Source organism: Stegostoma tigrinum, chromosome 25, assembly GCF_030684315.1.
Source record: "Stegostoma tigrinum isolate sSteTig4 chromosome 25, sSteTig4.hap1, whole genome shotgun sequence".
Classification (NCBI taxonomy): Eukaryota; Metazoa; Chordata; class Chondrichthyes; order Orectolobiformes; family Stegostomatidae; genus Stegostoma; species Stegostoma tigrinum.
In genome coordinates this window covers 38,470,874-38,494,228 of record NC_081378.1, presented here as the reverse complement: position 1 = coordinate 38,494,228, position 23,355 = coordinate 38,470,874, and the positions used below count along the sequence as shown (strand labels likewise).

The following is a 23,355-nucleotide window of genomic DNA, read 5'->3' as shown; positions in this document are numbered from 1 at the left end:
TTAGGAGGTCAAAGTCGTTTGGAACATTGAATGAGAGACATAATTTCCAAGACAGGTTGATTCAATCCAGTACTCAGGAGGCTACCTGTGATGTTAATTGATGAAATGTTTGCACAGTTGAACTTCTGTGACATACAAGAAAACAGATCAGAGGCCCTGAGTTTTTTGAGTTCATTTTAGAAATCTCAGATTTAAGAACAAATTTATACTAATGGAAGGGTATTTCATTGGAAATGAGTATGTGTTAAGGATATTGCTGGATAACAGGTTGAAACTCGGTTTTTCTGTTTTCAGTAAAGATGCTTCTAAAGTCTCTTTAAAGTTTTTTTTGTTTTTCTTCCTTCTTTTTGTGTTTTTTTGTTAAAGAGTAGTGACAGCATCATGTAAGTTTGTTCAGTGACTAACCACCATGTTAATCAACTGCAAAAGCAAAACCTATGATTATGAGATAGTAGGAATTGCCATTTCTGAAGAAGGGTCCAGACCCGAAATGTCAGCTTTTCTGCTCTTCTCGTGCCAGCCCTGTTCTTCCAGCCCTGCACCTTTGTTATCTCATTAGCTATGATTATGAAGCTAGTTTTTACTATGGGATCTGATTTTGACCGGTATTACAATCAGACAAAATCCTGATATTTTTATTGATTAATTGTTTCTGAATTGATATGATTACTTTTTGTTTGCTAGGATTTCGAGCACCAGAAGTTGCGCAAGGAAATGTCATTTATAACCATCAGGCTGATGTTTATTCTTTTGGATTGCTTTTATATGATCTGATTACTCATGGTGAAAGAATCTCTTATGGAATGAAGTTTCCAAATGACTTTGATGAGATGGCGATTCAGGGGAAATTGCCAGGTAAAATTTTTAAATTGGTGAATGAAAAAATAATTTTTATTTAATTTTTGAGTGAAAAATAATAATTTCCTCTTCATCCCAGCACTTCCCTTAGAAAATGTTGGCCTGATTGCATTAAGCATTCCTGTGGAGACCAGTGCTATTGCCCAACAACATGATGTGATATATGACTTATTCTAGTTTGTCTTCCTCTTGGATGAAGCTGTTGCTCAGAATTGTTTCTGATGATGTTAGGAAAGACTGTATGTCTTAATCAGGTCAGTTACCAAGAACGTATTATAAATTACGAAGAAGATCTGGTCTTTTATTTGCTAAGGCAGAAGCTTCTGGAATTGAGAAAAGCAAGAAATTGAACTAATATATAACACACACATATCAAAATCGTCTTTGTTCTACAAGCTTGACACTGATTGTGAATTATTCTTAGTTCCAATGAAGATCTTCAGACACTCGGAAAGCTACATAGATTTTGAAATAAAGGTCATTGACCTGAAACATTACCTTTCTTTCTCACTGCACAAATACTATCTGACTTAATATTTCCAGCTTTTATTGTTTTTGTTTTTGATTTCCAACATCTTCAGTATTTTGCCTTTACAGGAAGTCCCTATTTAATCTTGACCCAATTGACATGTTTCACTTTAATGCCATTACCTAAATAGTGACAGTATATCCATTTAATGTTGTGAGTTTAACTTTAACATTGTTTGTTACAGAATTTCTGTTCTGTGGTTTGCTTGCTTGCAAGACTTTTCCGCTCATGTTTCCACTCCCACACTTGGTCCTAAAGTCTCTGTCCTTCCTCTACCTCCCATCCTACCTTCCTCCCATTTCTAAAATCCCTGGTGCCTGTTGCCACCACTGGAGATTCTTCCTGCTCCAGTTGATGTCCCATTTTACTGCTGGCATTCCCCTGGTTTTTGCCTCAACTTTGACCCCAGCCCTTTTTTCTCATGCCCAACCAGTTCCAGTTTCTTCATTCTTGTCCTTTGTTCTTTCTTTTAACATCTCCAGTGTGCATTGCCACCAGCAGGTACTTTTCTGCTCTGCTGCTCTTCCAACTCCCGTTCTGAACTTGTTTAGAAGTCCTGAGCTCCATCTTGTGGTGGAATACAGCCAATGCAGATAGCCTGGGCTTCTGCCACTAGATGGAATTTGACAAAGTCCTACTCAGCTGAGTGTAATTTTAAAATTTGCGTGATTACTTCTTTATTCCTTTCTTTCTTTCTTTCTGAAGGATTTTATTTTACAAGTTATTTTATTTAAGAATTCAGGCATTTAAGAAGGTACACCTCTTCAACTTAGTAATGTCTTAAAGCCGTTTTATGATGACAAACACCCTGAAGTACCTCACTTTATGGAGTTTCTCTTATGTTTTGAATTATTTTACAATTTATTTAAGTTAGGAATGCACAGTATGTGTGGTATGATATTTCGACCTGTTTGTTTTTTGTTCTGGACAAGAAATGTCTGAAGGAGCCCAACTCTAGTTTTAGCCTTGATTTCTATAGGAACGTATAAGTCGTTTAATAATTTCACTTACAACCACAATTTTCAGGAACACAACAACTTTAAACAAGGAGTTACTGTTTATATTTTATGCCCTGTGTAAGATGTAGACTTTCGAAAGTTATCACTTGTCTGAATATGACTTGCGACGTTTGTTTCTTTTTAGATCCAGTCAAAGAATTTGACTGTGCTCCGTGGCCTGCTGTCCAGAGTTTAATTGATGATTGTTTGAAGCAAAACCCTGAGGACAGGCCAACAGCTGCTCAGGTAAGAGTTTACAAAAATCACAAGTTAATGTTTAAAACAAAATAATCTATAAATGATAGTGTGCATCCATCTGAAAATGGAGGTTGAATGAAATATTATCCAATACAGATACATCTGTGCAATGTGTCATTTATAAAATTAATGTAATAGTGATTCATCTTGGGGGTATTATCTGAACAGTGTACAGCTGGCAGTGCTTTTGTTGAGGCAGTTTTGTTCTTTAGCATAATCTTTTCATCAGTGCAGAAGCCCCCCTGTTGGTCACATCCATAAATGGTGAGGAAACATATATCATTGCACCTGGATTCTGCACCTTGTAACTTTGACACGCCAAATGGACTTTACCTCACTAAGCCTTTTTTTATATTCTTAAATTCCGGAAATAAGCAGTGATCCAAAAAGAGGCATTAATGACAAACTGTTCTGGCTGGGAAACAGTTCAGTTATTTTGAGAATAAAGACAATGACAAATTGTCAGGCTGTCTAAAGAGAAATTATCACATTTTCACAGTCACTGCTGCCAAAACCACACATTATTCAATTACATCTCCATTTGGAATTACATTTTATTAATTTCAATATTACAGTTTATATTATTTGTATTTAATGAGTTATTTGATAGAACTAAACTTGGGTGAATGAATAGATGGTTACGGCAGACTCCTTAATCAATATACACAAAGGAGTCAATCTTACTCAATGAAGTTTAATGCATTTCCTCCATTGTGAATTTGGTCATATTTAATCAGATGGAATGGTGGCAGCGAGTTTTGAGAAGATTTGTAGCTCAGGTTGAGGTTCTGGATGTGAGTTTGCTCGCTGAGCTGGAAGGTTAGTTTTCAGACGTTTCGTCACCATTCTAGGTAACATCATCAGTGAGCCTCCGACGAAGCGCTGGTGTTATGTCCCGCTTTCTATTTATCTGGTTAGGTTTCCTTGGGTTGGTGATGTCATTTCCTGTTCTTTTTCTCAGGGGATGGTAGATTGGCTCCAAGTCAATGTGTTTGTTGATGGCGTTCCGGTTGGAATGCCATGCTTCTAGGAATTCTCGTGCATGTCTCTGCTTGGCTTGTCCTAGGAATGGTGGCAGTTGGAGACTTCAAAAGAAGGAGAAAAAGGGGCTTTGCCAGCTATCCAGCCAGTTAGAGAGACCCTATCATCCAGGAGTGTTAATCACATATCATTACAATATTTGTTTAAATTTCCTGTCAGCTACCCGTGATGATTCTTGCAAACATGATGTTTTAGGGTGGGCAATGAGAGAACTTACAGAATAATTTCGTTGAGATGTTTCAGTTTTTAAAAAAAATGCTGTCAATTTCTTGGCTCTAATGAGAGAGGCTGAGGTCATCAATCCATTATTGCCAAAGTAGAGGATGATATATAACTAGTCATGGATGAAGACAGTTGGTTAAAATATCCATTATGAAGACCTTGAATAGACTTGATTTTTGGGTAACAGGATATGATAATTAATTTGATGGCATTCAGAGTTACATTTTCACCCTCATTCATTGGGCAACTAACAGACTTTACAACTCTCTCATTTTTGTTTTGATAGTGGTGATTTCAAATTGACTTGATTCCCAAATACACTTCTGTTTCCTCCAATGAATCAGTTGAATTGAGCTTTTAAATGATTTTTTATTGAGTGGGCCTGGTTTACAGTAGAACCAGTTGAAACCTTCATTTATCTGATTGGATGATTGTTTGGTCTAAAAAGAATTCTTGGCAACAAGCAACTTAAATCATTACTTTACTTCCTCATTTAGCCAGGCATTTCTGTTATATCAGCAATGAGATCCTGTTTTCTGTCTGTCCTGCAAACAGTTGATGTTTTCTATAAAATCAGCTTTGCATAATTGAAACATGAAGTTGTAACATCACGAGTTTAGCCACACTTAGGTTGCTAACCACACAATTGAGGCAAATGAAGAAGTGGTAGATGGGCAGCAGTAGACTTCAAAAATCATTTCACTTTGTTTGGAACTGCTTTGAGCCACTTAAGAAATGAAGTAAAACACTATAGATGATTTGCCTGTCTTTTCTTTGTGCTCTATAAAGTTACACATTGGTCTGAATTTTTAGTAATCTCAAAATTTGATTGGTGAACATCTGAATCTGAGAATTCAGGAATGAGTAGAGAGGATTGGGAGACTCCTGTTGGGAATGATTGGAGGCTGATGATGATTTGGTCCCCTGTGAGGTAGAGGGATGGAAAAGCTCAGTAGCCTGAAGTTGGGAATGTTTGAGATTTATTGGCAGTGTCAGAGGCTGGAAGGGGATTGCAGACTTTCAGGGAGGATTGGGAGATAGTTTGGAATGTAGTCAACAACAGAAGCTCCTCATGCCAGCTGGATCCAGGAGATTGGTGCAAAGGCAATTATGCGTTGAATCTGCCAAAACTTTGTTTAGCTAATGCTGATGAAACTTGCCAAACCTAGTTAAAGTTAAAAGGTACAATAAGAATGAGATTTGATATGTATGTGCAGTCAAATCAAATCTGCATTACTTCCTTACCATGCTTTATGTGCAGTTAAACAAAGTCTGCACCTCACCATGTGGTGGATTTCTGTCACAAACCCTTCTAAGTATCACAATTTGCAGAATCTAGCATGATAAAAGAAAATCACTTCCTTGTCTAACTAGAAGGGGCTGTTGTTTGTTTCATGAAACAAGATGTTTCTTTCATGTTGGCAACTAGTTGCAAGTTGTATTGATATGGTTGACGTTATTACAGAGACGATAAACAGGCCTGGGATATTAGGTCTCATTCCTTTGAAATCATTAACTATTCTGCTTGCTAATCTACATGACAATATCATTGTGGTTGGTCTTAAGGTGTCTCTCAGAATTGACTGTTTCAAACCCTTCTACCCTTGCACAACAGTACACAATCTCATTATCAGATATAACCTGCCTTCTTGAAACTGGTAAATTGTCCATTGACCTGATCTTCATTGAAGCTGGAAATGGGCACATTGCAGGTGGCTTTGGTTTAGGAAGCAAATGCCTTAGACTTTAATCCCCTCCAAATGATTTTTTCCAGGGTTAAATTCCTGCCATTGGGTGGAATTAACCTGTGCATCATTATATAATTATGATTGGTCTGTTTTATTGAAACTTTCATTTGATATCACTTGCTTTTGAATCTTTCTATTTTTGGACAGATTTTTCCAATATTTCTTACAAATAAAAGTTCTGTTATTTCAGCAGATTTAGATTTTAACACCAGGGGTGAGACAGTATTCCTGTTTGTTGCAGGGCACCATCTGGCCTCTTCTTAACGCACCTAATTCAAGAGCACAAAGCTTATCAAAATATGCCACAAAATTGAGCCTCTCTGAGAGACAGAAACTTGCTTTGTTGAAAGGATGTTGTACTCCTGTGTTTAGGGTTGAAAGAATTTACAGGATCAGATTGGGCACATCTTTAGTTTCCTTGAGTTATACGATATCTTGTTGGCAGTGCTGTTCAGCTCATTAATTTAGAGACAAAAGAACAGCAGCATGCCAGACACACACATTGTTATAGAATATGGAATTTGGGTAGCATGGTGGCTTAGTGGTTAGCACTGCTGCCTCACATTGCCAAGAACCCGGGTTTGATTCCACCCTCGGGCGACTGTGTCTGTGTGGAGTTTCTCCCCGTGTCTGCATGGGTTTCCTCCGGGTGCTGTGGTTTCCTCCCACCGTCCAAAGGTGTGTAGATTAGGTGAATTGGCTATGCTAAATTGCCCTAGTTTAGGTGGGTTATAGGGGGATGAGTCTGCATGGGATGCCCTGAGGTTCAGTATGGACTTGTTGGGCCGAAGGGCCTGTTTCCACACTGTAGGGAGTCTATTCTAGTCTATGGAAATGCAGGGCTGGTCCCTCCACTACAAAGAGAGTATGAAAGAAGGAGTCTACGCTGGATCACTGCTCCCTGATTACCAAACGAGGTGCAAATCAGAGACCCAGGCGAAGGCACTGGGAACATGGGTTCAAATCCCCCTGGAGCAACTGTTGGAACTTAAGTTTGATTCATATGTTTGGAATATAAAGCTGGACTTAGTAATGGTAACAACAAAGAACAAAGAACAAAGAAAATTACAGCACCGGAACAGGCCCTTCGACCCTCCAAGCCTGCATCGATCAAGATCCTCTGTCTAACCTGTCATCTATTTTCTAACAGACTGTGTCCATTTGCTCCCTGCCCATCTATGTACCTGTCCAAATATATCTTAAAAGACGCTAACATGTCTGCGTCTACCACCTCTGCTGGCAACGCGTTCCAGGCACCCACCACCCTCTGTGTAAAGAACTTTCCACGCATATCTCCCCTAAACTTTCCTCCTCTCACTTTGAACTCATGACCCCTAGTAATAGAGTCCCCCACGCTTGGAAAAAGCTTTTTGCTATCCACCCTGTCTATACCCCTCATGATTTTGTAGACCTCAATCGGGTCCCCCCTCAATCTCCGTCTTTCTAATGAAAATAATCCTAATCTACTCAACCTCTCTTCATAGCTAGCACCCTCCATACCAGGCCAACACCCTGGTGAACCTCCTCTGCACCCTCTCCAAAGCATCCACATCCTTTTGGTAATGTGGCACCAGAACAGTACACAGTACTCCAAATGTGGCCGAACCAAAGTCCTATAGAACCGCAACATGACCTGCCAACTCTTGTACTCAATACCCCGTCCAATGAAGGAAAGCATGCCATATACCTTCCTGACCACCCTATTGACCTGTGTTGTCACCTTCAGGGAACAATGGACCTGAACACTCAGATCTCCCTGTTCATCAATTTTCCCTAGGACTTTTCCATTTACTGTATAGTTTGCCCTTGAATTTGATCGTCCAAAATGCATCACCTCGCATTTGCCTGGATTGAACTCCATCTGTCATTTATCTGCCCAACTCTCCAGTCTATCTATATTCTGCTGTAATCTCTGACAGTCCCCTTCACTATCTGCTACTCCACCAATCTTAGTGTCACCTGCAAACTTGCTGATCAGACCACCTACACCTTCCTCCAGATCATTTACATATATCACAAACAACAGTGGTCCCAGCACAGATCCCTTTGGAAGACCACTGGTCACAGGTCTCCAATTTGAGAAACTCCCTTCTACTAGTACTCTCTGTCTCCTGTTGCGTAGCAAGTTTTTTTATCCATCTAGCTAGCACACCCTGGACCCCATGTGACTTCACTTTCTCCATCAGCCTGCCATGGGGAACCTTATCAAAATGCCTTACTGAAGTCCATGTATATGACATCTACAGCCTTTCTCTCACCAACCAACTTTGTCACATCCTCAAAGAATTCTATTAAGTTGGTAAGACATGACCTTCCCTGCTAACTATTATGAATTATTGTTAAAAACCCATCTGGTTGAGTAGAGTGTCCTTTTAGAAAGGAAATCTACTGCCTGGCTTACATGTGACACCAGATCCACAGCAACATGGTTGAATCTTAACAGCCCTCTGAAATAGTCTGGCGAGTCACTCACTTCAAGAACAATTAGGAATGGACAACAAATTCTAATATTGTCTGCTTTGCCTACATCCCATGAAAGAATAAAAAATAAATTGTGGTTTGGAACAGAAAAACTGTTCTTCACCTTATTTGCTGAAGTATAAAGATTTCAAGAGATAGTTGGAGAGACTCCGTGGAAAAAAAAAATGCTTTGAATACGTTCATTGTAAATGGCGTCAAAAAAATTAAACAATGTTGTCTCTCATTTTATGTACTTATGCGTCCTTTATTCTTTAGGTATATGAGACTCTGAACTCAGTGGAGCTACATTGTTTGAAAAGAAGGATGATAGTCCCTGGTAATCTCACAGCAGACTGCATGGTAGCTACAAGCTCTGTTTGCAAAAAGCCGAGTGTCTGGATTGGCAGTGGACAACAAGACAAGGCGCAACTCTCATGTTTAGAACTGGATACTGATGGACAGGCTGTTGTGGTACGTGAGGAAGTATAATAATTCGTGAGAAATAAGCTTGAACTCCCATAAGGAAAATAAACCTTTGCTTAGTAGAAAAATGTTTGATTCACTGACCTGATGGTAATGGTAGACTGCTGAACCTTGAGTTTGTAGATTGTGCTGGAGGAGTCTTGCTGCTGCTGATGCCCCACAGTGCCTTGTACATGCCCAACCTTGAGTTGCTAGATTGGTTTGCAATCTGTTCCATTTTGCACAGTGAGAGTGTCACATATTGGCTCATTGTAGAACGTTTCAAATGAGTGAGTTGTTGGGAGTGGGATAAATAGTATTAAATCAGCAAGTTGTCAGAGAAGAAGAAACAGCAACAAGAAGGAGAAACAAATATAAAACAGCACATGGACTGCAGCAATTCAAGAAGGCAGTTCACCACCATCTTCTTAAGGGCATTTCGGGACAATAAATGCTGGCGAGCCAATTAAGTCCACAACCCATATGTGAGGGGAAAAAAAAACAAGCATTAAACTGCCAGGTGAAAAAAAATGATGAAATGATGAATGGTTTTGAAAGAACAGAAATTGTTTCTCAGTTTGCCAACTGTATATATGAACTATAAGAAATAAATAAGGAAGGAAGATATAATAAGTTTGTGAAATCAAGAAGCTGCAATATCTGCCAGGTAATGGCCACTGCGTTTCACTTTTGGTATCATACTCATGCTGAGTATTGAATTGTGAAAAAACATATCATTGAACAGAATGATTCATCCCCATGATCAGCAAAAAATAAAAACAGAAATTGCTGGAAAAGCACAGTGGGACTGGCAACATTTGTAGAGAAATCAGAGTTAATGTTGCGGGTCCAGTGACCCTTCCTCAGAACTGATAGTAGCTAGGAAAAAGTTGTTTTTTATGCAGAAGATCGGGTGGGGGCAGGGGGTAAGGAGTAATTGATAGGTGAAAATAGAGCCCAAAGACAAAGCGCAAAGAACAGTTGGATAGATAAAGGATTGGATAATGATCAGCCTAGGTGAATAAATAGCTACTAATGTGCGATTATTATTGGCTAACAACAGGTTTTGTGTAATAGCAGACCTGGGAGAAGGTGTCAAAGCCCTAAAATTGTTCAACTTGATATTGAGTCCAGACGGCAGTAGAGTTTCCAAGTGGAAAATGAGGTGCTGTTCTTTCAGTTTTAGCAAAAAAAAACTTCTCTCAAGCTATTAACTTGTGTTTTAACTATAAGGGGTCAGAAAATTGACACAATAAATATTTTTCAGTAAAGGAGATGCTTGTATGAAATGACAATGAATAAATGTGTCTTATTAACATTGTTTCCCTCAATCAGCATTGATTTAACGTATCTTTTGTTCTAAATATTTTGACCCTTGACCAGAACATTGAGGATAACCGGATTTTATGCCTGGCATTGGTATGTGTGATTGACGAGCAAGTGAACTGGGTTGTTGCAGGCACACAGTCTGGACATTTGTGGATAGTCAACACAGAGAATGTAAAATCTGTTCATCAACTTCGGAAGATGTCTGATTCTATTACTTGTTTGTATTGCACTCATGATTCGAAACAAAGGTAAATATCTACTTGAGCAGTTTTTAAAATGCTAAATGTGAGGGATTTGATTAATTACTGTGCTTTTGTTTTCTAATCAAATTAATTTAACAATCAATCAGAATTTAGAATTCTTCCTAGGTTTTTATAAATATGGCAGGATAGATTGATATCTGGATATTATGTCAAATATGGATTTGGTATGCTGGGTTTCTCACAGGAGAGATGAAAGGCAAAAACTTTGCTGGAAGATTTAAGCAGATTGGAACACTTCTAATGAAATTTGATCAGCAATTATTTTTAGTAGAAAAACTGTACCATGACTCTCTATAATTAAGCAGTGTCAGTGGTACGGTACTTCTGTCTTTGAAACTGAATAATATAATCAAATATGAACAGAAACCTTGAAAATATGGACATCTTTTTTTAAAAAAGCTGATTGAGAATCCCAAACAGCTTTGGCTAAACACAACTCCTTGAAGCACTGAAGGTATCCAAATTGTAATTTATTGATAGCCTAGTATCTTTGCAGCTGAAAACACTGGACACGCATTGAATGTATGATGATAACAGGTTGTTAAAAGAAGTTTTCATATAATGCTGACTATTTTATCCAACCTCCTTGGTGTAAGAAAACTCTTCAACTGATGTGACTGAATGCTTGAACAGCTCAATCAGAAAGGGGATTCTGAGAAATAGTGTTTACAAGCATTTGGAGAGGCAAGGACTGATTAGGGATAGTCAGAATGGCTTTGTATGTGGGAAATTGTGTCTCAAACTTGATTTAAGTTTTTTGAGGACATAATCAAAATTATGGAGGGCAGAGCGGTAGACATTGTTGACTTAGACTATTGTAAAGCATTTAACAAGGTACCACATGGTGGACAAATTGGTGAAGCTAGAACATATGGATTCAGACGCAATGTGCCTATTGGATACAAAGTTGGCTTGACAGTCATAGACAGACAGCGGTTGGTGGAGGCCTATGACCAGCAGTGTTCTGCAGCGATCAGTGCTGGGTCCACCTTTGTTTGTCATTTTTATAAATGATTTGAATGAGAATTTAGATCACCCCCAAATTAGCAGTGTAGTCGACAGATAATCTAAGATTACCAAGGAAGCTTGATGAATTAGACCAAGTGAATTTAATTTGGATGAATTTAGTTTGATCTGTGAGGGTAAATCATGCCTCACATACCTTATTGACTTCTTTGAAGAGGTGACCAAACACCTGGATGAAGGTGGAACAGTGGATGTGATATACATGGATTTAAGTAGGGCATTTGATAGGGTTTCCCATGGTATACTCGTACAGAAGATAAGGAGGCATGGGATAGGGGAAATGTGGCAGATTGGAGTCAGAATTGGCTGACACTTTGAAAACAAAGAGTGGTAGTGGACAGAAAATATTCAACATGGTGCTCAGTTACGAATGGTGTACCACAAGGATCTGTTCTGGGTCCTCTTTTAGTTGTGATCTGTGTAAATGATTTGGATGAAGGAAGTAAATTCTCGGACAAGACGAAGGTGGGTCAAGTTGTGGATAGTGCAGAGGGCTAGTTACAAAGGGACATTGATAGGATGCAGAGCTGGGCTGAAAAGTGGCAGGTGGAGTTTAACCCTGAAAAGTCTGAGGTGATTCATTTTGGAAGAACAAACTTGAAAGCAGAATACAGGGTTAACGGAAAGATTCTTGGCTGTGTGGAGGAGCAGAGGGATCTTGGGGTTCATGTCCATAGTTCCCTGAAAGCTGCCACCCAGGTGGATAGAGTTGGTAAGAAGGCGTATGGTGTGTTAGCTCACATTAATAGTGGGATTGAGTTCAAGAGCCATGAAGTTATGCACCAGCTATACAAAAGCCTGGTTCAGCCACATCTGGAGTATTGTGTCCAGTTCTGGTCGCCTCATTACAGGAAAGATTTGAATGAGAATTGGAAGTGTTGGAAAAGGTGCAGAGGACATTTACCAGGATGTTACCCGGAATGGAAAGAAGGTCTTGTGAGGAAAGGTTAAGAGAGCTAGGGCTTTTGTCTTTAGAACGACGAAGAATGAGATGTGACTTGATAGAGGAGTACAAAATAATCAGAGGTATAGATAGAGTGGACAGCCAGGGACTTTTTCCGAGGGTGGAGGTAGCTATTATGAGGGGGCATAGTTTTAAAGTGAGTGGAGATAGATATAGGGGAGACATCAGAGGTAGGTTCTTTACTTAGAGCGGTTGGGGTGTGGAATGCAATGCCGGAAGCGGTAGTGGAGTTGGCCTCATTAGAGGCATTTAAGTGGGTTTTCGACAGGCATATGGATGATAGTATAAATTAGGGGTGGAGATTAGATAGACCTTAGGTTTAGGCTATAAGTTTGGCACAACATCATGGGCCGAAGGGCCTGCACTGTGCTGTACTGTTCTATATTCTAAATGCAAGATATTGTATTTTGTTAAAACAAACAAGCCAGGACTTATACGGTCAATGGTAGGATCTTGGGCAGTGTTGTCGAACAGAGAATCCTAGGGGTTGAGACGCATAGTACTTTGAAAGTTGCATCACAGGTAGACAGAATGTTTAAGGTGGTGATCAGCACATTTGCCTTCATTTCTCAGATCTTGGGCATAGGAGTTGGGACGTTATGTTGAGATTGTACAGGATGCTGGTAAGGCCTCTTCTCAAGAATTATGTACAGTTCGGGTCACCCTGCTATAGGAAGGATTGTTATTAAATTGCAGAAGGTTCAGAAAAGATTTACCAAGATGTTGCCGGGACTGGAAGGTTTGAGTTAAAATGATAGGCTGGGACCTTTTTGTGGAGTATAGCAGGTTGAGGGGTAACCTTATAGAGATTTAGAGAATCATAAGGGGCATAAATAAGGTGAATAGTGAAGGCTTTTTCACTGGGCTTGGGGAGTTCAAAACTAGGTGGCTTATTTTTAAAGTGAGAGGAGAAAGATTTAAAAAGAATCTGAGGGGCAGCTTTTTTCACACGGTGGATGGTTCGTATATGTAGTTTACTGTTGGAGGAACTAGTAGATGCAAGTATAGTTACAGCATTTAAAATACAATTGAATAGGTAAAAAAGTAGGAAAGGTTTAGAGAGAGACGGGCCAGACACAGGCAAGTGGGACTAATTGAGTTTAGGAAACTGGGTTGGCATGGACAAGTTGGACCTAAGGATCTGTTTCCAAGCTATATGACTCTATAGTTCTAAGTTGTTTGTCTGCAGTAATACTGGGTGAAAAATATCAATTACACTAATGCTAGAAATTACATTGAAAGATCTGTGCTCTCTCAAAATGGCTCTTGGACCTCCAAGTCACAAACTGCAGAGGATTTACCTAGCAAATCATCAGATTAAATTTCCTGCCACAATGCAAACCTTTCAAATGTTACCTGATCATGGCTACATCGAGGCGGAATTGGAAGCTTAAGAATTTTTAGTAGTGATGTTCAGAAGGGGGTCCACAAAATAGGCTTAGCATTCAGCGGGAAAGTCTGAAATTGGGAGTAGAGGAGCTTTCAAATTGGGTTACAGGGAATCCTGCATTTGAAGGGATTCTAAGCTTTGAGGTACACAAAAATCAGAGCTGGAGAGCCACTGAAGTTATGGATTTGGGAACAGAGGCTTGGATAGAATGGGGGCGCAGGGTGGTTTCAGGGAGTACAAGTCAAAGTAAAAAGAATGGGCTAGAAGACTGGAGATTGCACCTCTAACAGGGGTTAGATGCCAGGTTTTAGCAGAGTAATGAGGGAGTAGGACCAATCAGGAAGGGAGGCGAAAGGTTCATTTTTTAAACGTTGGACCGTGGGAATCCTTATCACATGTTTCCAATCTAAAATGCTATTAAGGGCAAAACTGATGAAAATGGGTGCCCATTATGAAGGCAGCTATTTGGGAGTCGAGCACTGGTCTAAGCCCAATTCAAAACAAGCCGGTAATTGGTGAAAGTGGAGAAAACATAAATCTTACAAGTGGATGATTACGTCAAGCCCACCAGCACATCAGACACTGATAAGTTGGTGCTCTCAAACACCATACCCACCTCTCCACACTTCAGACATTTGCCGTTATGACACACAGAGGAATAGTGTCAAGGCTGGAGTCAGTAGGACTTCATTTCTTTCCAGTTTGGCTGTATTCTGCAATGCACTCTGTCCCTACAAGGGCCACTCACCTGATTCAGGTGCTAATGCAGTAGATTCTAGGACGAGAACATCTCTTGTTCAATGAGATGAGACCCTGCAATGTTCTGAGCCAAAAAGTCAAATGAAATGGGAAAATGAACTGAAATCACTTCCCACTGTCAGAGTTCCAGAATTAGATATGATCCCTGTAAGGAATTTTAAAAAAGATTTCTGCAGGAAATCTTCAAGTAATTTATTTACGGGATGTTGATGTGAATGTTCTGGCCAGGCCAGCATTTGTCACCCATCCCTAAATGCCCAGCCAGCAGTTAAGAGTCAACTAGATTGCTGAGAGCCTGGAGTCATATAGAAGATAAGGATGGCAGATGCCTTCCCTAAAGGATATCAGTGAACCAGATGAAGTTTTCAATAATCGACATTGATTTCATGGTTATCAATAGATTCTTTATTCCAGATTTGATACAATCAATCAAATTTAATACAACCAACCCTGGGATATCAGGCCAATCAAGTGCACTGCACATACATTGAATGTTTTGGTAATAAGGACACTGGCAAATCCCTTGGTATCTTAAATGACTTAATTTGAAGGTGTCATGGTTTAAAAAAACACAGAATACAGGGTACATTTAACATGGTCGCATGTATTTTGTATCTACTTCCCAGACTTGTTAGACCTGAAAAATACCACTGAAAGGAATAGAATTCTTAGTTTAGTCTTGGGAGATAGGAGTCACTTGTTTGGCAAGCATTATTGTCAATCCTTTTGTTGTAATACTTGCCCTTGCCTCTGTAATAGGGTGCCACATACATTCTGCACTATTGTCTGATGGAAAGACATGGAAAATGGTGACTATACATACTCATCAAAACATTTTCTGTTGTTTCTAGCAAAGAAGACAATTTCCTGTTGGTGGGGACAGCAGATGGAAAGCTTGCTATTTTTAAGGATACAACAGTAAAGGTAGATTTACCTTTCATCAAAATAACGCAAACCTTGAGTGTAAATACTAAAAAGCAATTTATGAAGTATGATTCAACCCATGTCATCTGATTTTATCACATGAAAGTTTTGATTCAACTTCATTCCCAGCCTTGCCTTTCTCTTTAAAAAAGAAAATTCTCAAATGTACTATTGCATGCCAAATCCATTCCCTCTTTCCTGTGACTCTACATTTGAGCATAGAACATAGAACAATACAGTGCAGAACAGGCCCTTCGGCCCTCGATGTTGTGCTGACCTGTGAGCTAACCTAAGCCCCTCCCCCCTACACTATCCCATCATCATCCATATGCTTATCCAAGGGCTGTTTAAATGCCCCTAATGTGGCTGAGTTAACTACATTGGCAGGCAGGGCGTCCCACGCCCTTACCGCTCTCTGAGTAAAGAACCTGCTTCAAATTGATCACCCCCATCTTCAATCTGCTTTCCACAACATTAAAATTACCCTAATAGAAGTCGCAAATTGTATCCTATGTCACCCCATGACAGTGATAAATGACCTTTTTTTATCCTTGTTAGTTGGTGTGCAGCCTTTGATATGGTTGACCACACCATTCTCCTCGAATGCATTTCCTCCATTATCCAGTTATGTGGGAGTGCCCTCCTCTTGTTTCATTTTTGTGCAAGAATTATTAGCAATTACAGACCAATCCAGAGAGCCATCTGCAAATTTTCTTTTTGTTGCGACTCTCGCCCAGTTAACTACTGTAAAACCTTAAGTCAACTGTCAAAACTCTCTTCTATTTCTCACCTACAAGCCACTGTTCAATGACATTACCTATAAAACATAATGTCAATTTGCAACAGTACACAGACATCACCTCATTGCTACCTCTCTTGGCCACGTGTCCCTGACCCCAACTGCTCTGATTTGCCAGACTGTTCATCCAATATTTAGTTCCAGATGAGCAGCACGTTTTTCCAACTAAATTTTGGGGAGACAAGATGCATTACCTTAGGTATTCTGTTGCTGAAAATCTCACCCATTCTATTGTTAGTTCTGAACTTTGCTCTTCTGGCCAACATGCCATCTTCCATCCTCTGTAATTTTGAATTCATCTAAAACTTCACAGCCTGTATTCAGGAACAGATTTTCCCATTGTTCCTCTTATTGCTGACCTGTTTTGACTCCCAGACCATTAAAGCCTGAATTAAATATCTTCATCCTTTTAAAATCCCTCCTTATTTCTGAATCCCCTTCAGTGCTATGTGCCTGTCAGGTCTCTGAACTCATCCAATTTGATATGTTGTACGCCCCTTATTTTGTGCACTTTGTCACTGTTGATCTGGCTTTCAATAATGTAGACTCCAAACTCTGGAATTCCTTTGCTGGAGTTCTTCTTTCTGACACTTGTCCTAATATTCCTCTCATTTGAAGGCAGACCATACCAGTTTACTCAGAATGCACTACCAGAGTATATATATATAGTTTCAGTAATACTGGCAGAAACACTCCAAACAAACAAATACAAAAGTTTTATTTATGATTATTTGTACAGACCTCATAGTAAAGCTTCACTTAGAACAAATCTTGGCCATTTTGATGGTGTACTTGTATGTTTGTGTTCATGTAGGTTCTTCTTCTGAGTGGTTTACAAAACCAACAAGATTAATTGTAATGTATTGTAAGTGCATTGTCAAAGAGGTCTTGTGGCCTGCAAATACATTAATCCAAGGATACTCAACCAGAATATTTGAAACTGTGTGATCTTAAACTTAAAACTCCACAAACAGTAATTGCTAATTTATTCTGATTTGACAGTACCAAGATGGTGCACCAGTGAAGGTTGTGGACATTGGTGACATCAGTACCCCTTTAGTATGCTTGACCATATCACCCACTTCAGAACAGATCGCTTTTTGGGCAAGCTGTGGAACAAAGATTGTATCACTCAGCAGCAATTTTACGGTTCAGAAGGTGATAGACACAAACACGAGGACTCTGTAAGTTATTAGATTCTTTGCCTAGTTTTGGAGATTTTGACCTTATTGATATAAATTTGATTTTTTTGATTTCCATGCAACTGTATAAACTGATTATTTTCATTGGCTTTTTCATCTCCATTTTTAAATGAATTGATAAATATGGCAACTTTTGTCATGTGTTAGTGGTGGTTGTCATCTTGTCCAATTACTGCAGCTTTCAGAATGAATCTGTTTCTAGTAAGTTTAACGTTTAAAAAAATAGATTCACTTCTTCTTCGAAAGTTTGATCGTAAAATGCGATAGAATCAGGTGAAGGATAATTACTGTTCTGCTCACTTCTTTGGACATGTGCAGTGTTCTAGTCAAATGAAAAGTAAATAGTCATTTTGTATGACCCAGTAACTCCTGGGTTTTGTGAGGAATGGGCTAACATTAATAGTCTTAAATTTATTTTACACACATCTTGAAGAAAAGTATACCAATTAAGAATGTCCTTTTAAGAGAGGTTTCAACTTACCAGGCTTATTAACAATAACAGTCAATTTAGTTGAAAGGTAATGAAAATATTCTGCAGCTCCTGTTCTTTGACAGAGAGATGAAGTTAGTCTTGTCCCTTTGTGATTAATCACATTTGACTATGGATGGAATTATACTTTGAGTTTAGCACACTTTAAAGTTGTTACAGGATTAAATCCTTACTTGTTTTTGCAGTTGAATAACTCTTTGGATTCCAACAGCTTCAAGGAACAAAAGATGGAAAGCAAGATGCTATTTTCAAAAAATACAGAGAGACTGATAACTAAATTTTGACTAGCAAAGCTTGTCAGGAAATTTCTATAATCACTGGATCTGCTTTAAAAGGATAAACCTTGAATTCTGCAACTTTCATGTTGGTTGGTAAAAGGAGAGGGTCATGGGATAGGGTCAGACACGCCAATTCCAGAAGAGCATAGACATTCATCAGGACAGGCAAACGCTGAGGCGGAATGGTTAGAAGTCTACCTAGATTCCTCATAATTTTGTCACTGGTGCTTTTGTAGTTTTAAGGCTGCCATGCCATGGTGCCTAACACTCCCTTACCCACCAATCACCTATTACACCATTTATGCCAACACATGTTCCCAACCTTCCCCATTGCTTCTCAATTTCTCATCCTACCTCTATAGCCAGTCATCCCGTATCTACAATGGGCAAACCTCAGAAGCAATGTGGAGATATAGAATAAACCTTCAGTAATCTAGAATATAGAAGCTGGAGTAGGCCATTCAGCCCCTTGAGCCTGCTCTGCCACTCCATGAGAGCATGGCTAATCTGTGGCTTAACTCTACATGCCTGCCTTGGGCATATCCCTTGATATCCTTACTTAATAAACAAATTGTCTATCTCAGATTTAAATTTAACAACTGAATTAGCATTGACTGCCATTTGAGGAAGAGAGTCCCAAATTTCCACTATAGTTTGCATGTAGAAGTGCTTTCTCACATCACTGCTGAATGGCCTATTCCTAATTCTTAGACTATGCCCCCAGTTCTAGAATCTTCAAACAGTGAAAATAGTTTGTTTCTCTAACTTGTTTTTGCCTATTAATAACCTTAAGATCTCAATTAGATCACCCCTTAACCTCCTAAATTCTAGAGCATAAAGATCTAATTTGTTTAATTTCTCCTCATAACTTAACTCCTGAAATCCAGATATCATCCTTGTAAACATACATTGAACTCCATCCAGGACCAAAACCTCCTTCCCGTGCTGGGATCCGTTCTCAGTACTGTAACTGGGGCCTAACTGAGTTTTGTATAACTGCAACATAATATCTGCATCCCTGTACTCCAACCCTTTAGATATGATGGCCAGCATTCCATTAGCCTTCTTGACTATTATCTGCACCTGTTAGTGGCAGTTTAAAGAGCTATGCACCTGAACTTCCCAACCTCTATGGACATCCACGACATTTAACTTTGTGCATTCTTAAAAAAATCCTGCTCTATCCCTTCTTATCCAAAAAAGATAACCTTGCACTGGCTTGCTAAAATCCATCTAGCCAGCTTTGCTCATTTGCCTAAACTGTCAATATGTTCTTGTAATTTTAATGCTGTCATCAACATTGTCTGTAGTGCAGCCCAATTTGGTGTCATCAGCAGGTTTGGATATTTGACTTCCGTCATCCAAGACGTTGAATTTGTGAGTAATTGGGGCCCCAGTACATATCCCTGCAGGACACCACTGATCGTGCCCTGCCAATTTGAATACTTATCCATTATTCCAGTTTTGTTTCTTGCCATTCAAGCAATTTCCATGGCATGTTAATAATTTACCCTCAATTTACCTTGTCTAACTGTCTTCTGGAAATCCATGTAAGCAACATCCATAGACTTGGCTCTGTCTGTCCTTTGTGACCTGTTCAAAAACCTGAGATTTGTCAGGCATGACCTACCCTGCATGAATCTATGCTGACTCTGCCTGATGAGCTGAAATTTTTCGAGGTCCTAATTTACCCTATCCTTGATTGTAGACTCCGACAGCTTCCCTAGCAGATGTTAGGCTAACTGGTCTGTAATTCCCTGGTTTCCCTCTTTCACCTTTCTTAATGAGCATAGTGATACGAGCAAATTTCCAATCCGGAGGTACAACTCCTGAATCCACGGAGGTCTGAAAGATAATGGTTAGGCCATTGGCAATGTGACTTCCAACCTCCTTTATTCATTATGGATAGAAACCATCAGGCCCTGGGGATTTGCCACTCTTCAGTTCCATTAATTTACCTGTTATTAATAACAGCTCTAACACTTGCACGATACTCAAAAAGGACATTTAGATCTGTTGAACTAGTTAATCCTAAATGAAAAAAGCAAACTGATGTGACTGCAGCAAGGCTGCCTCTGTGTGGAACTACAGGAGATGGAGGAGATGCTAAACGAGTATTTGCATCAGTGTTTACTGTGCAAAGGGATATGGAAGCTAGAGAACTTGGGGAGATAAATAGCTACATCTTGAAAAATGTCCATATTACAGAGGAGTAAGTGCTGGTTATCATATAAAGGTGGATAAATCCCCAGGACCTGATCAGGTGTAACCTAGAAGTTTGTGGAAAGCTAGGGAGGTGATTCCTGGGCCCCTTGCTGAGATATTTCTATTATCAATAGCCACAGGTGAGGTGCCAGAAGACTGGAGGTTGGCTAACGTGATGCCACAATTTAACAAAGGTGGGGAGGAAAAGTCAGGGAGCTATGAACTGATGAGTGTGACATTGGTGGTGGGCAAGTTGTTGGAAATCTGAGGGAAAAGATTTACATATAATTGGAAAGGCAAGGACAGATTAGGGATAGTCACATTGGTTTTCTGTGGGGGAAATCATGTCTCATTAACTTGCCTGAGTTTTTTGAAGAAGTAACAAAGTAGATTGATGAAGGCAGACGATGGACTTGATCTACATGGACTTCAGCAAGATGTTCGGCATGGAAGATTACATGTAATTAGGGGGTAGAACTAGCTATTTGGATATAGAATCGGCTTTAAGGTAGGAGACAGAGGGTGGTGGTGGAGGGTTGCTTTTCAGACTGACCAGCAATGTGTCACAAAGATCGGCGCTGAGCCTACTGTTTTTTGTCATTTATGTAAATGATTTGGGTATGGATATAGGCGGTATAGTTAGGAAATTTTCAGATTATAATATAAGTTAGAATATAAGTTTGTTATTAATTTTATAGCAACTTGAACTAAGCTTTCTACTTTAGTACTGAGTGGGTGTTCAGATAAGTCGGGTATGGATGCTAGGGCAGTTGCTTGCTCCTCCTGCAGAATGTGACAGGTGGGAGACATGGCACATGTCTCCTCTGGCTACATCTGCGGGAAGTGCACCCAACTCCAGCTCCTTGAAAACCATGTTAGGGAAATGGAGCTGGAGCTGGATGAACTACAGATCATTCGGGAGGCAGAGGGGGTAATTGAGAGGAGTTACCGGGAGTTGGTCACTCCTAAGGCTCAGGACAAGGATAGATGGGTTACAGTTAGGGGGAGGAAAGGGGACAGACAGACAGTGCAGAGATCCCCTGTGGGCATTCCCCTCAGCAATAAGTATACCGTTTTGGATACTGCTGGGGGGGATGACCTACCAGAGGAAAGCCATAGTAATCAGTTCTCTGGCACTGAGCCTGACACTGTGGCAAAGAAGGGAAGGGGGCAGAATAGAAAAGCACTCGTGGTAGGGACTCGATAGTTAGGGGAATTGACAGGAGATTTTGTGGTCAGGATCGGGATTCCCGGAAAGTATGTTGCCTCCCTGGTGCCAGGTTCCGGGACATCTCCGATCGGGCGTGTAAGGTTCTAAAAGGGGAGGGCGAACAGCCAGAAATCGTGTTACATATTGGCACTAATGATATAGCCAGAAAAAGGATTGAGGATATAAAAAGTGATTTCAGGGAGTTAGGATGGAAGCTGCAAAGCAGGATGAACAGAGTAGTGTTCTCTAGTTTACTACCGGTGCCACGAGATAGCGAGGTGAGGAACAGGGAGCGGGCGCAGCTTAACTCGTGGCTGCGCAGCTGGTGTAGGAGGAAAGGCTTCAGATATGTAGACAATTGGGATGCCTTCTGGGGAAGGTGGGACCTGTACAAGAAGGACGGGTTGCATCTGAACTGGAAGCGGATCAATGTCCTGGGTGGAAGGTTTGCTCGAGTAGTTCGAGAGGGTTTAAACTAGTATGGCAGGGGGGTGGGAATCTGAGCTGTATACCGGAGGTGAGAGTTGATGCAGGTGAGGCAGTAGCAAGAGGTAGACCAGCTAGTGGGAAGGGTTTTCCTGGGAAGGAACCAAGGGATCAGTTAAAGTGTGTTTGCTTTAACGCAAGGAGTATCAGGAATAAAAGTGATGAACTTAGAGCATGGATCAGTACCTGGTGCTATGATGTTGTGGCCATAACAGAGACATGGGTTTCTCAGGGGCAGGAATGGTTGCTGGATGTTCCAGGATTTAGAGCATTTAAAAAGAATAGGGAGGGGGGGAAAAGAGGAGGGGGTGTAGCACTACTAATCAGAGAGGGTATCACAGCTACAGAAGCTTCCATTGTCGAGGAAGATCTGCCTACTGAGTCAGTATGGGTGGAAATTAGGAACAGCAAGGGAGTAGTCACCTCGTTAGGGGTTTACTACAGGCCCCCCAATAGCAGCAGGGAGATTGAAGAAAGCATAGGTCGGCAGATTTTGGAAAAGTGCGGACGTAGTAGGGTTGTTGTAATGGGTGACTTTAACTTTCCCAATATTGATTGGAACCTCCTTCAAGCAGAAGATTTGAATGGAGCTGTTTTTGTAAGGTGTATTCAGGAGGGTTTCCTAACTCAGTACGTTGACAGGCCAACGAGGGGAGAGGCCATTCTAGACTTGCGCTCAGAAACGAGCCGGGGCAGGTATCAGATCGTGTGGTGGGAGAGCATTTTGGTGATAGTGACCATAACTGCCTCACATTCTACATAACTATGGAGAAGGAGAGGATTAGGCAAAATGGGAGGATATTTAATTGGGGAAGAGGAAACTATGGTGCGATTAGACATGAGTTAGGAAGCATGGACTGGGAGCAATTGTTCCATGGTAAAGGCACTAGACATGTGGAGACTGTTTAAGGAACAGTTGTTGCGAGTGATGAATAAATATGTCCCTCTGAGACAGGCAAGAAGGGGTAAGATAAAGGAACCTTGGATGACGAGAGCGGTGGAGCTTCTTGTCAAAAGGAAGAAGGTAGCTTACATAAGGTGGAGGAAGCTAGGGTCAAGCTCAGCTCTAGAGGATTACAGGCAGGTGAGGAAGGAGCTCAAAAATGGTCTGAGGAGAGCCAGGAGGGGCCATGAGAGAGCCTTGGCAGAACGGATTAGGGAGAACACAAAGGCATTTTACATTTATGTGAGGAATAAGAGAATGGTCAAAGAAAGTGTAGGGCTGATCAGGGATAGCATAGGGAACTTGTGTGTGGAGTCTGAGGAGGTAGGGGAAGCCCTAAATGAGTTTTTTGCTTCTGTCTTTACGAAAGAAACAAACTTTGTAGTGAATGAAACCTTTGAAGAGCAGGTGTGCATGCTGGAATGGATAGAGATAGAGGAAGCTGATGTGCTAAAAATTTTGTCAAACATTAAGATTGACAAGTCGCCAGGCCCGGACTAGATTTGTCCTT

General features: G+C 40.3%; 1 protein-coding gene across 3 annotated transcripts in view; it reads left to right on the top strand.

Annotated features, from left to right (window-relative positions):
* lrrk2 (leucine-rich repeat kinase 2) overlaps positions 1 to 23,355 on the top strand; it is a 130,305-nt gene that overhangs the window by 99,598 nt on the left and 7,352 nt on the right. For 2 of the 3 annotated variants that reach the window (XM_048554222.2, XM_048554221.2), the window contains exons 42-47: positions 685 to 855; positions 2,531 to 2,631; positions 8,391 to 8,585; positions 9,960 to 10,153; positions 15,159 to 15,231; positions 17,033 to 17,214. In XM_048554222.2, the coding sequence (XP_048410179.1) occupies positions 685 to 855; positions 2,531 to 2,631; positions 8,391 to 8,585; positions 9,960 to 10,153; positions 15,159 to 15,231; positions 17,033 to 17,214 (916 nt within the window). Of the gene's footprint in view, positions 1 to 684; positions 856 to 937; positions 1,433 to 2,530; positions 2,632 to 8,390; positions 8,586 to 9,959; positions 10,154 to 15,158; positions 15,232 to 17,032; positions 17,215 to 23,355 lie in introns of those variants that run through there. The other variant, XM_048554223.2, reaches the window with a different exon arrangement.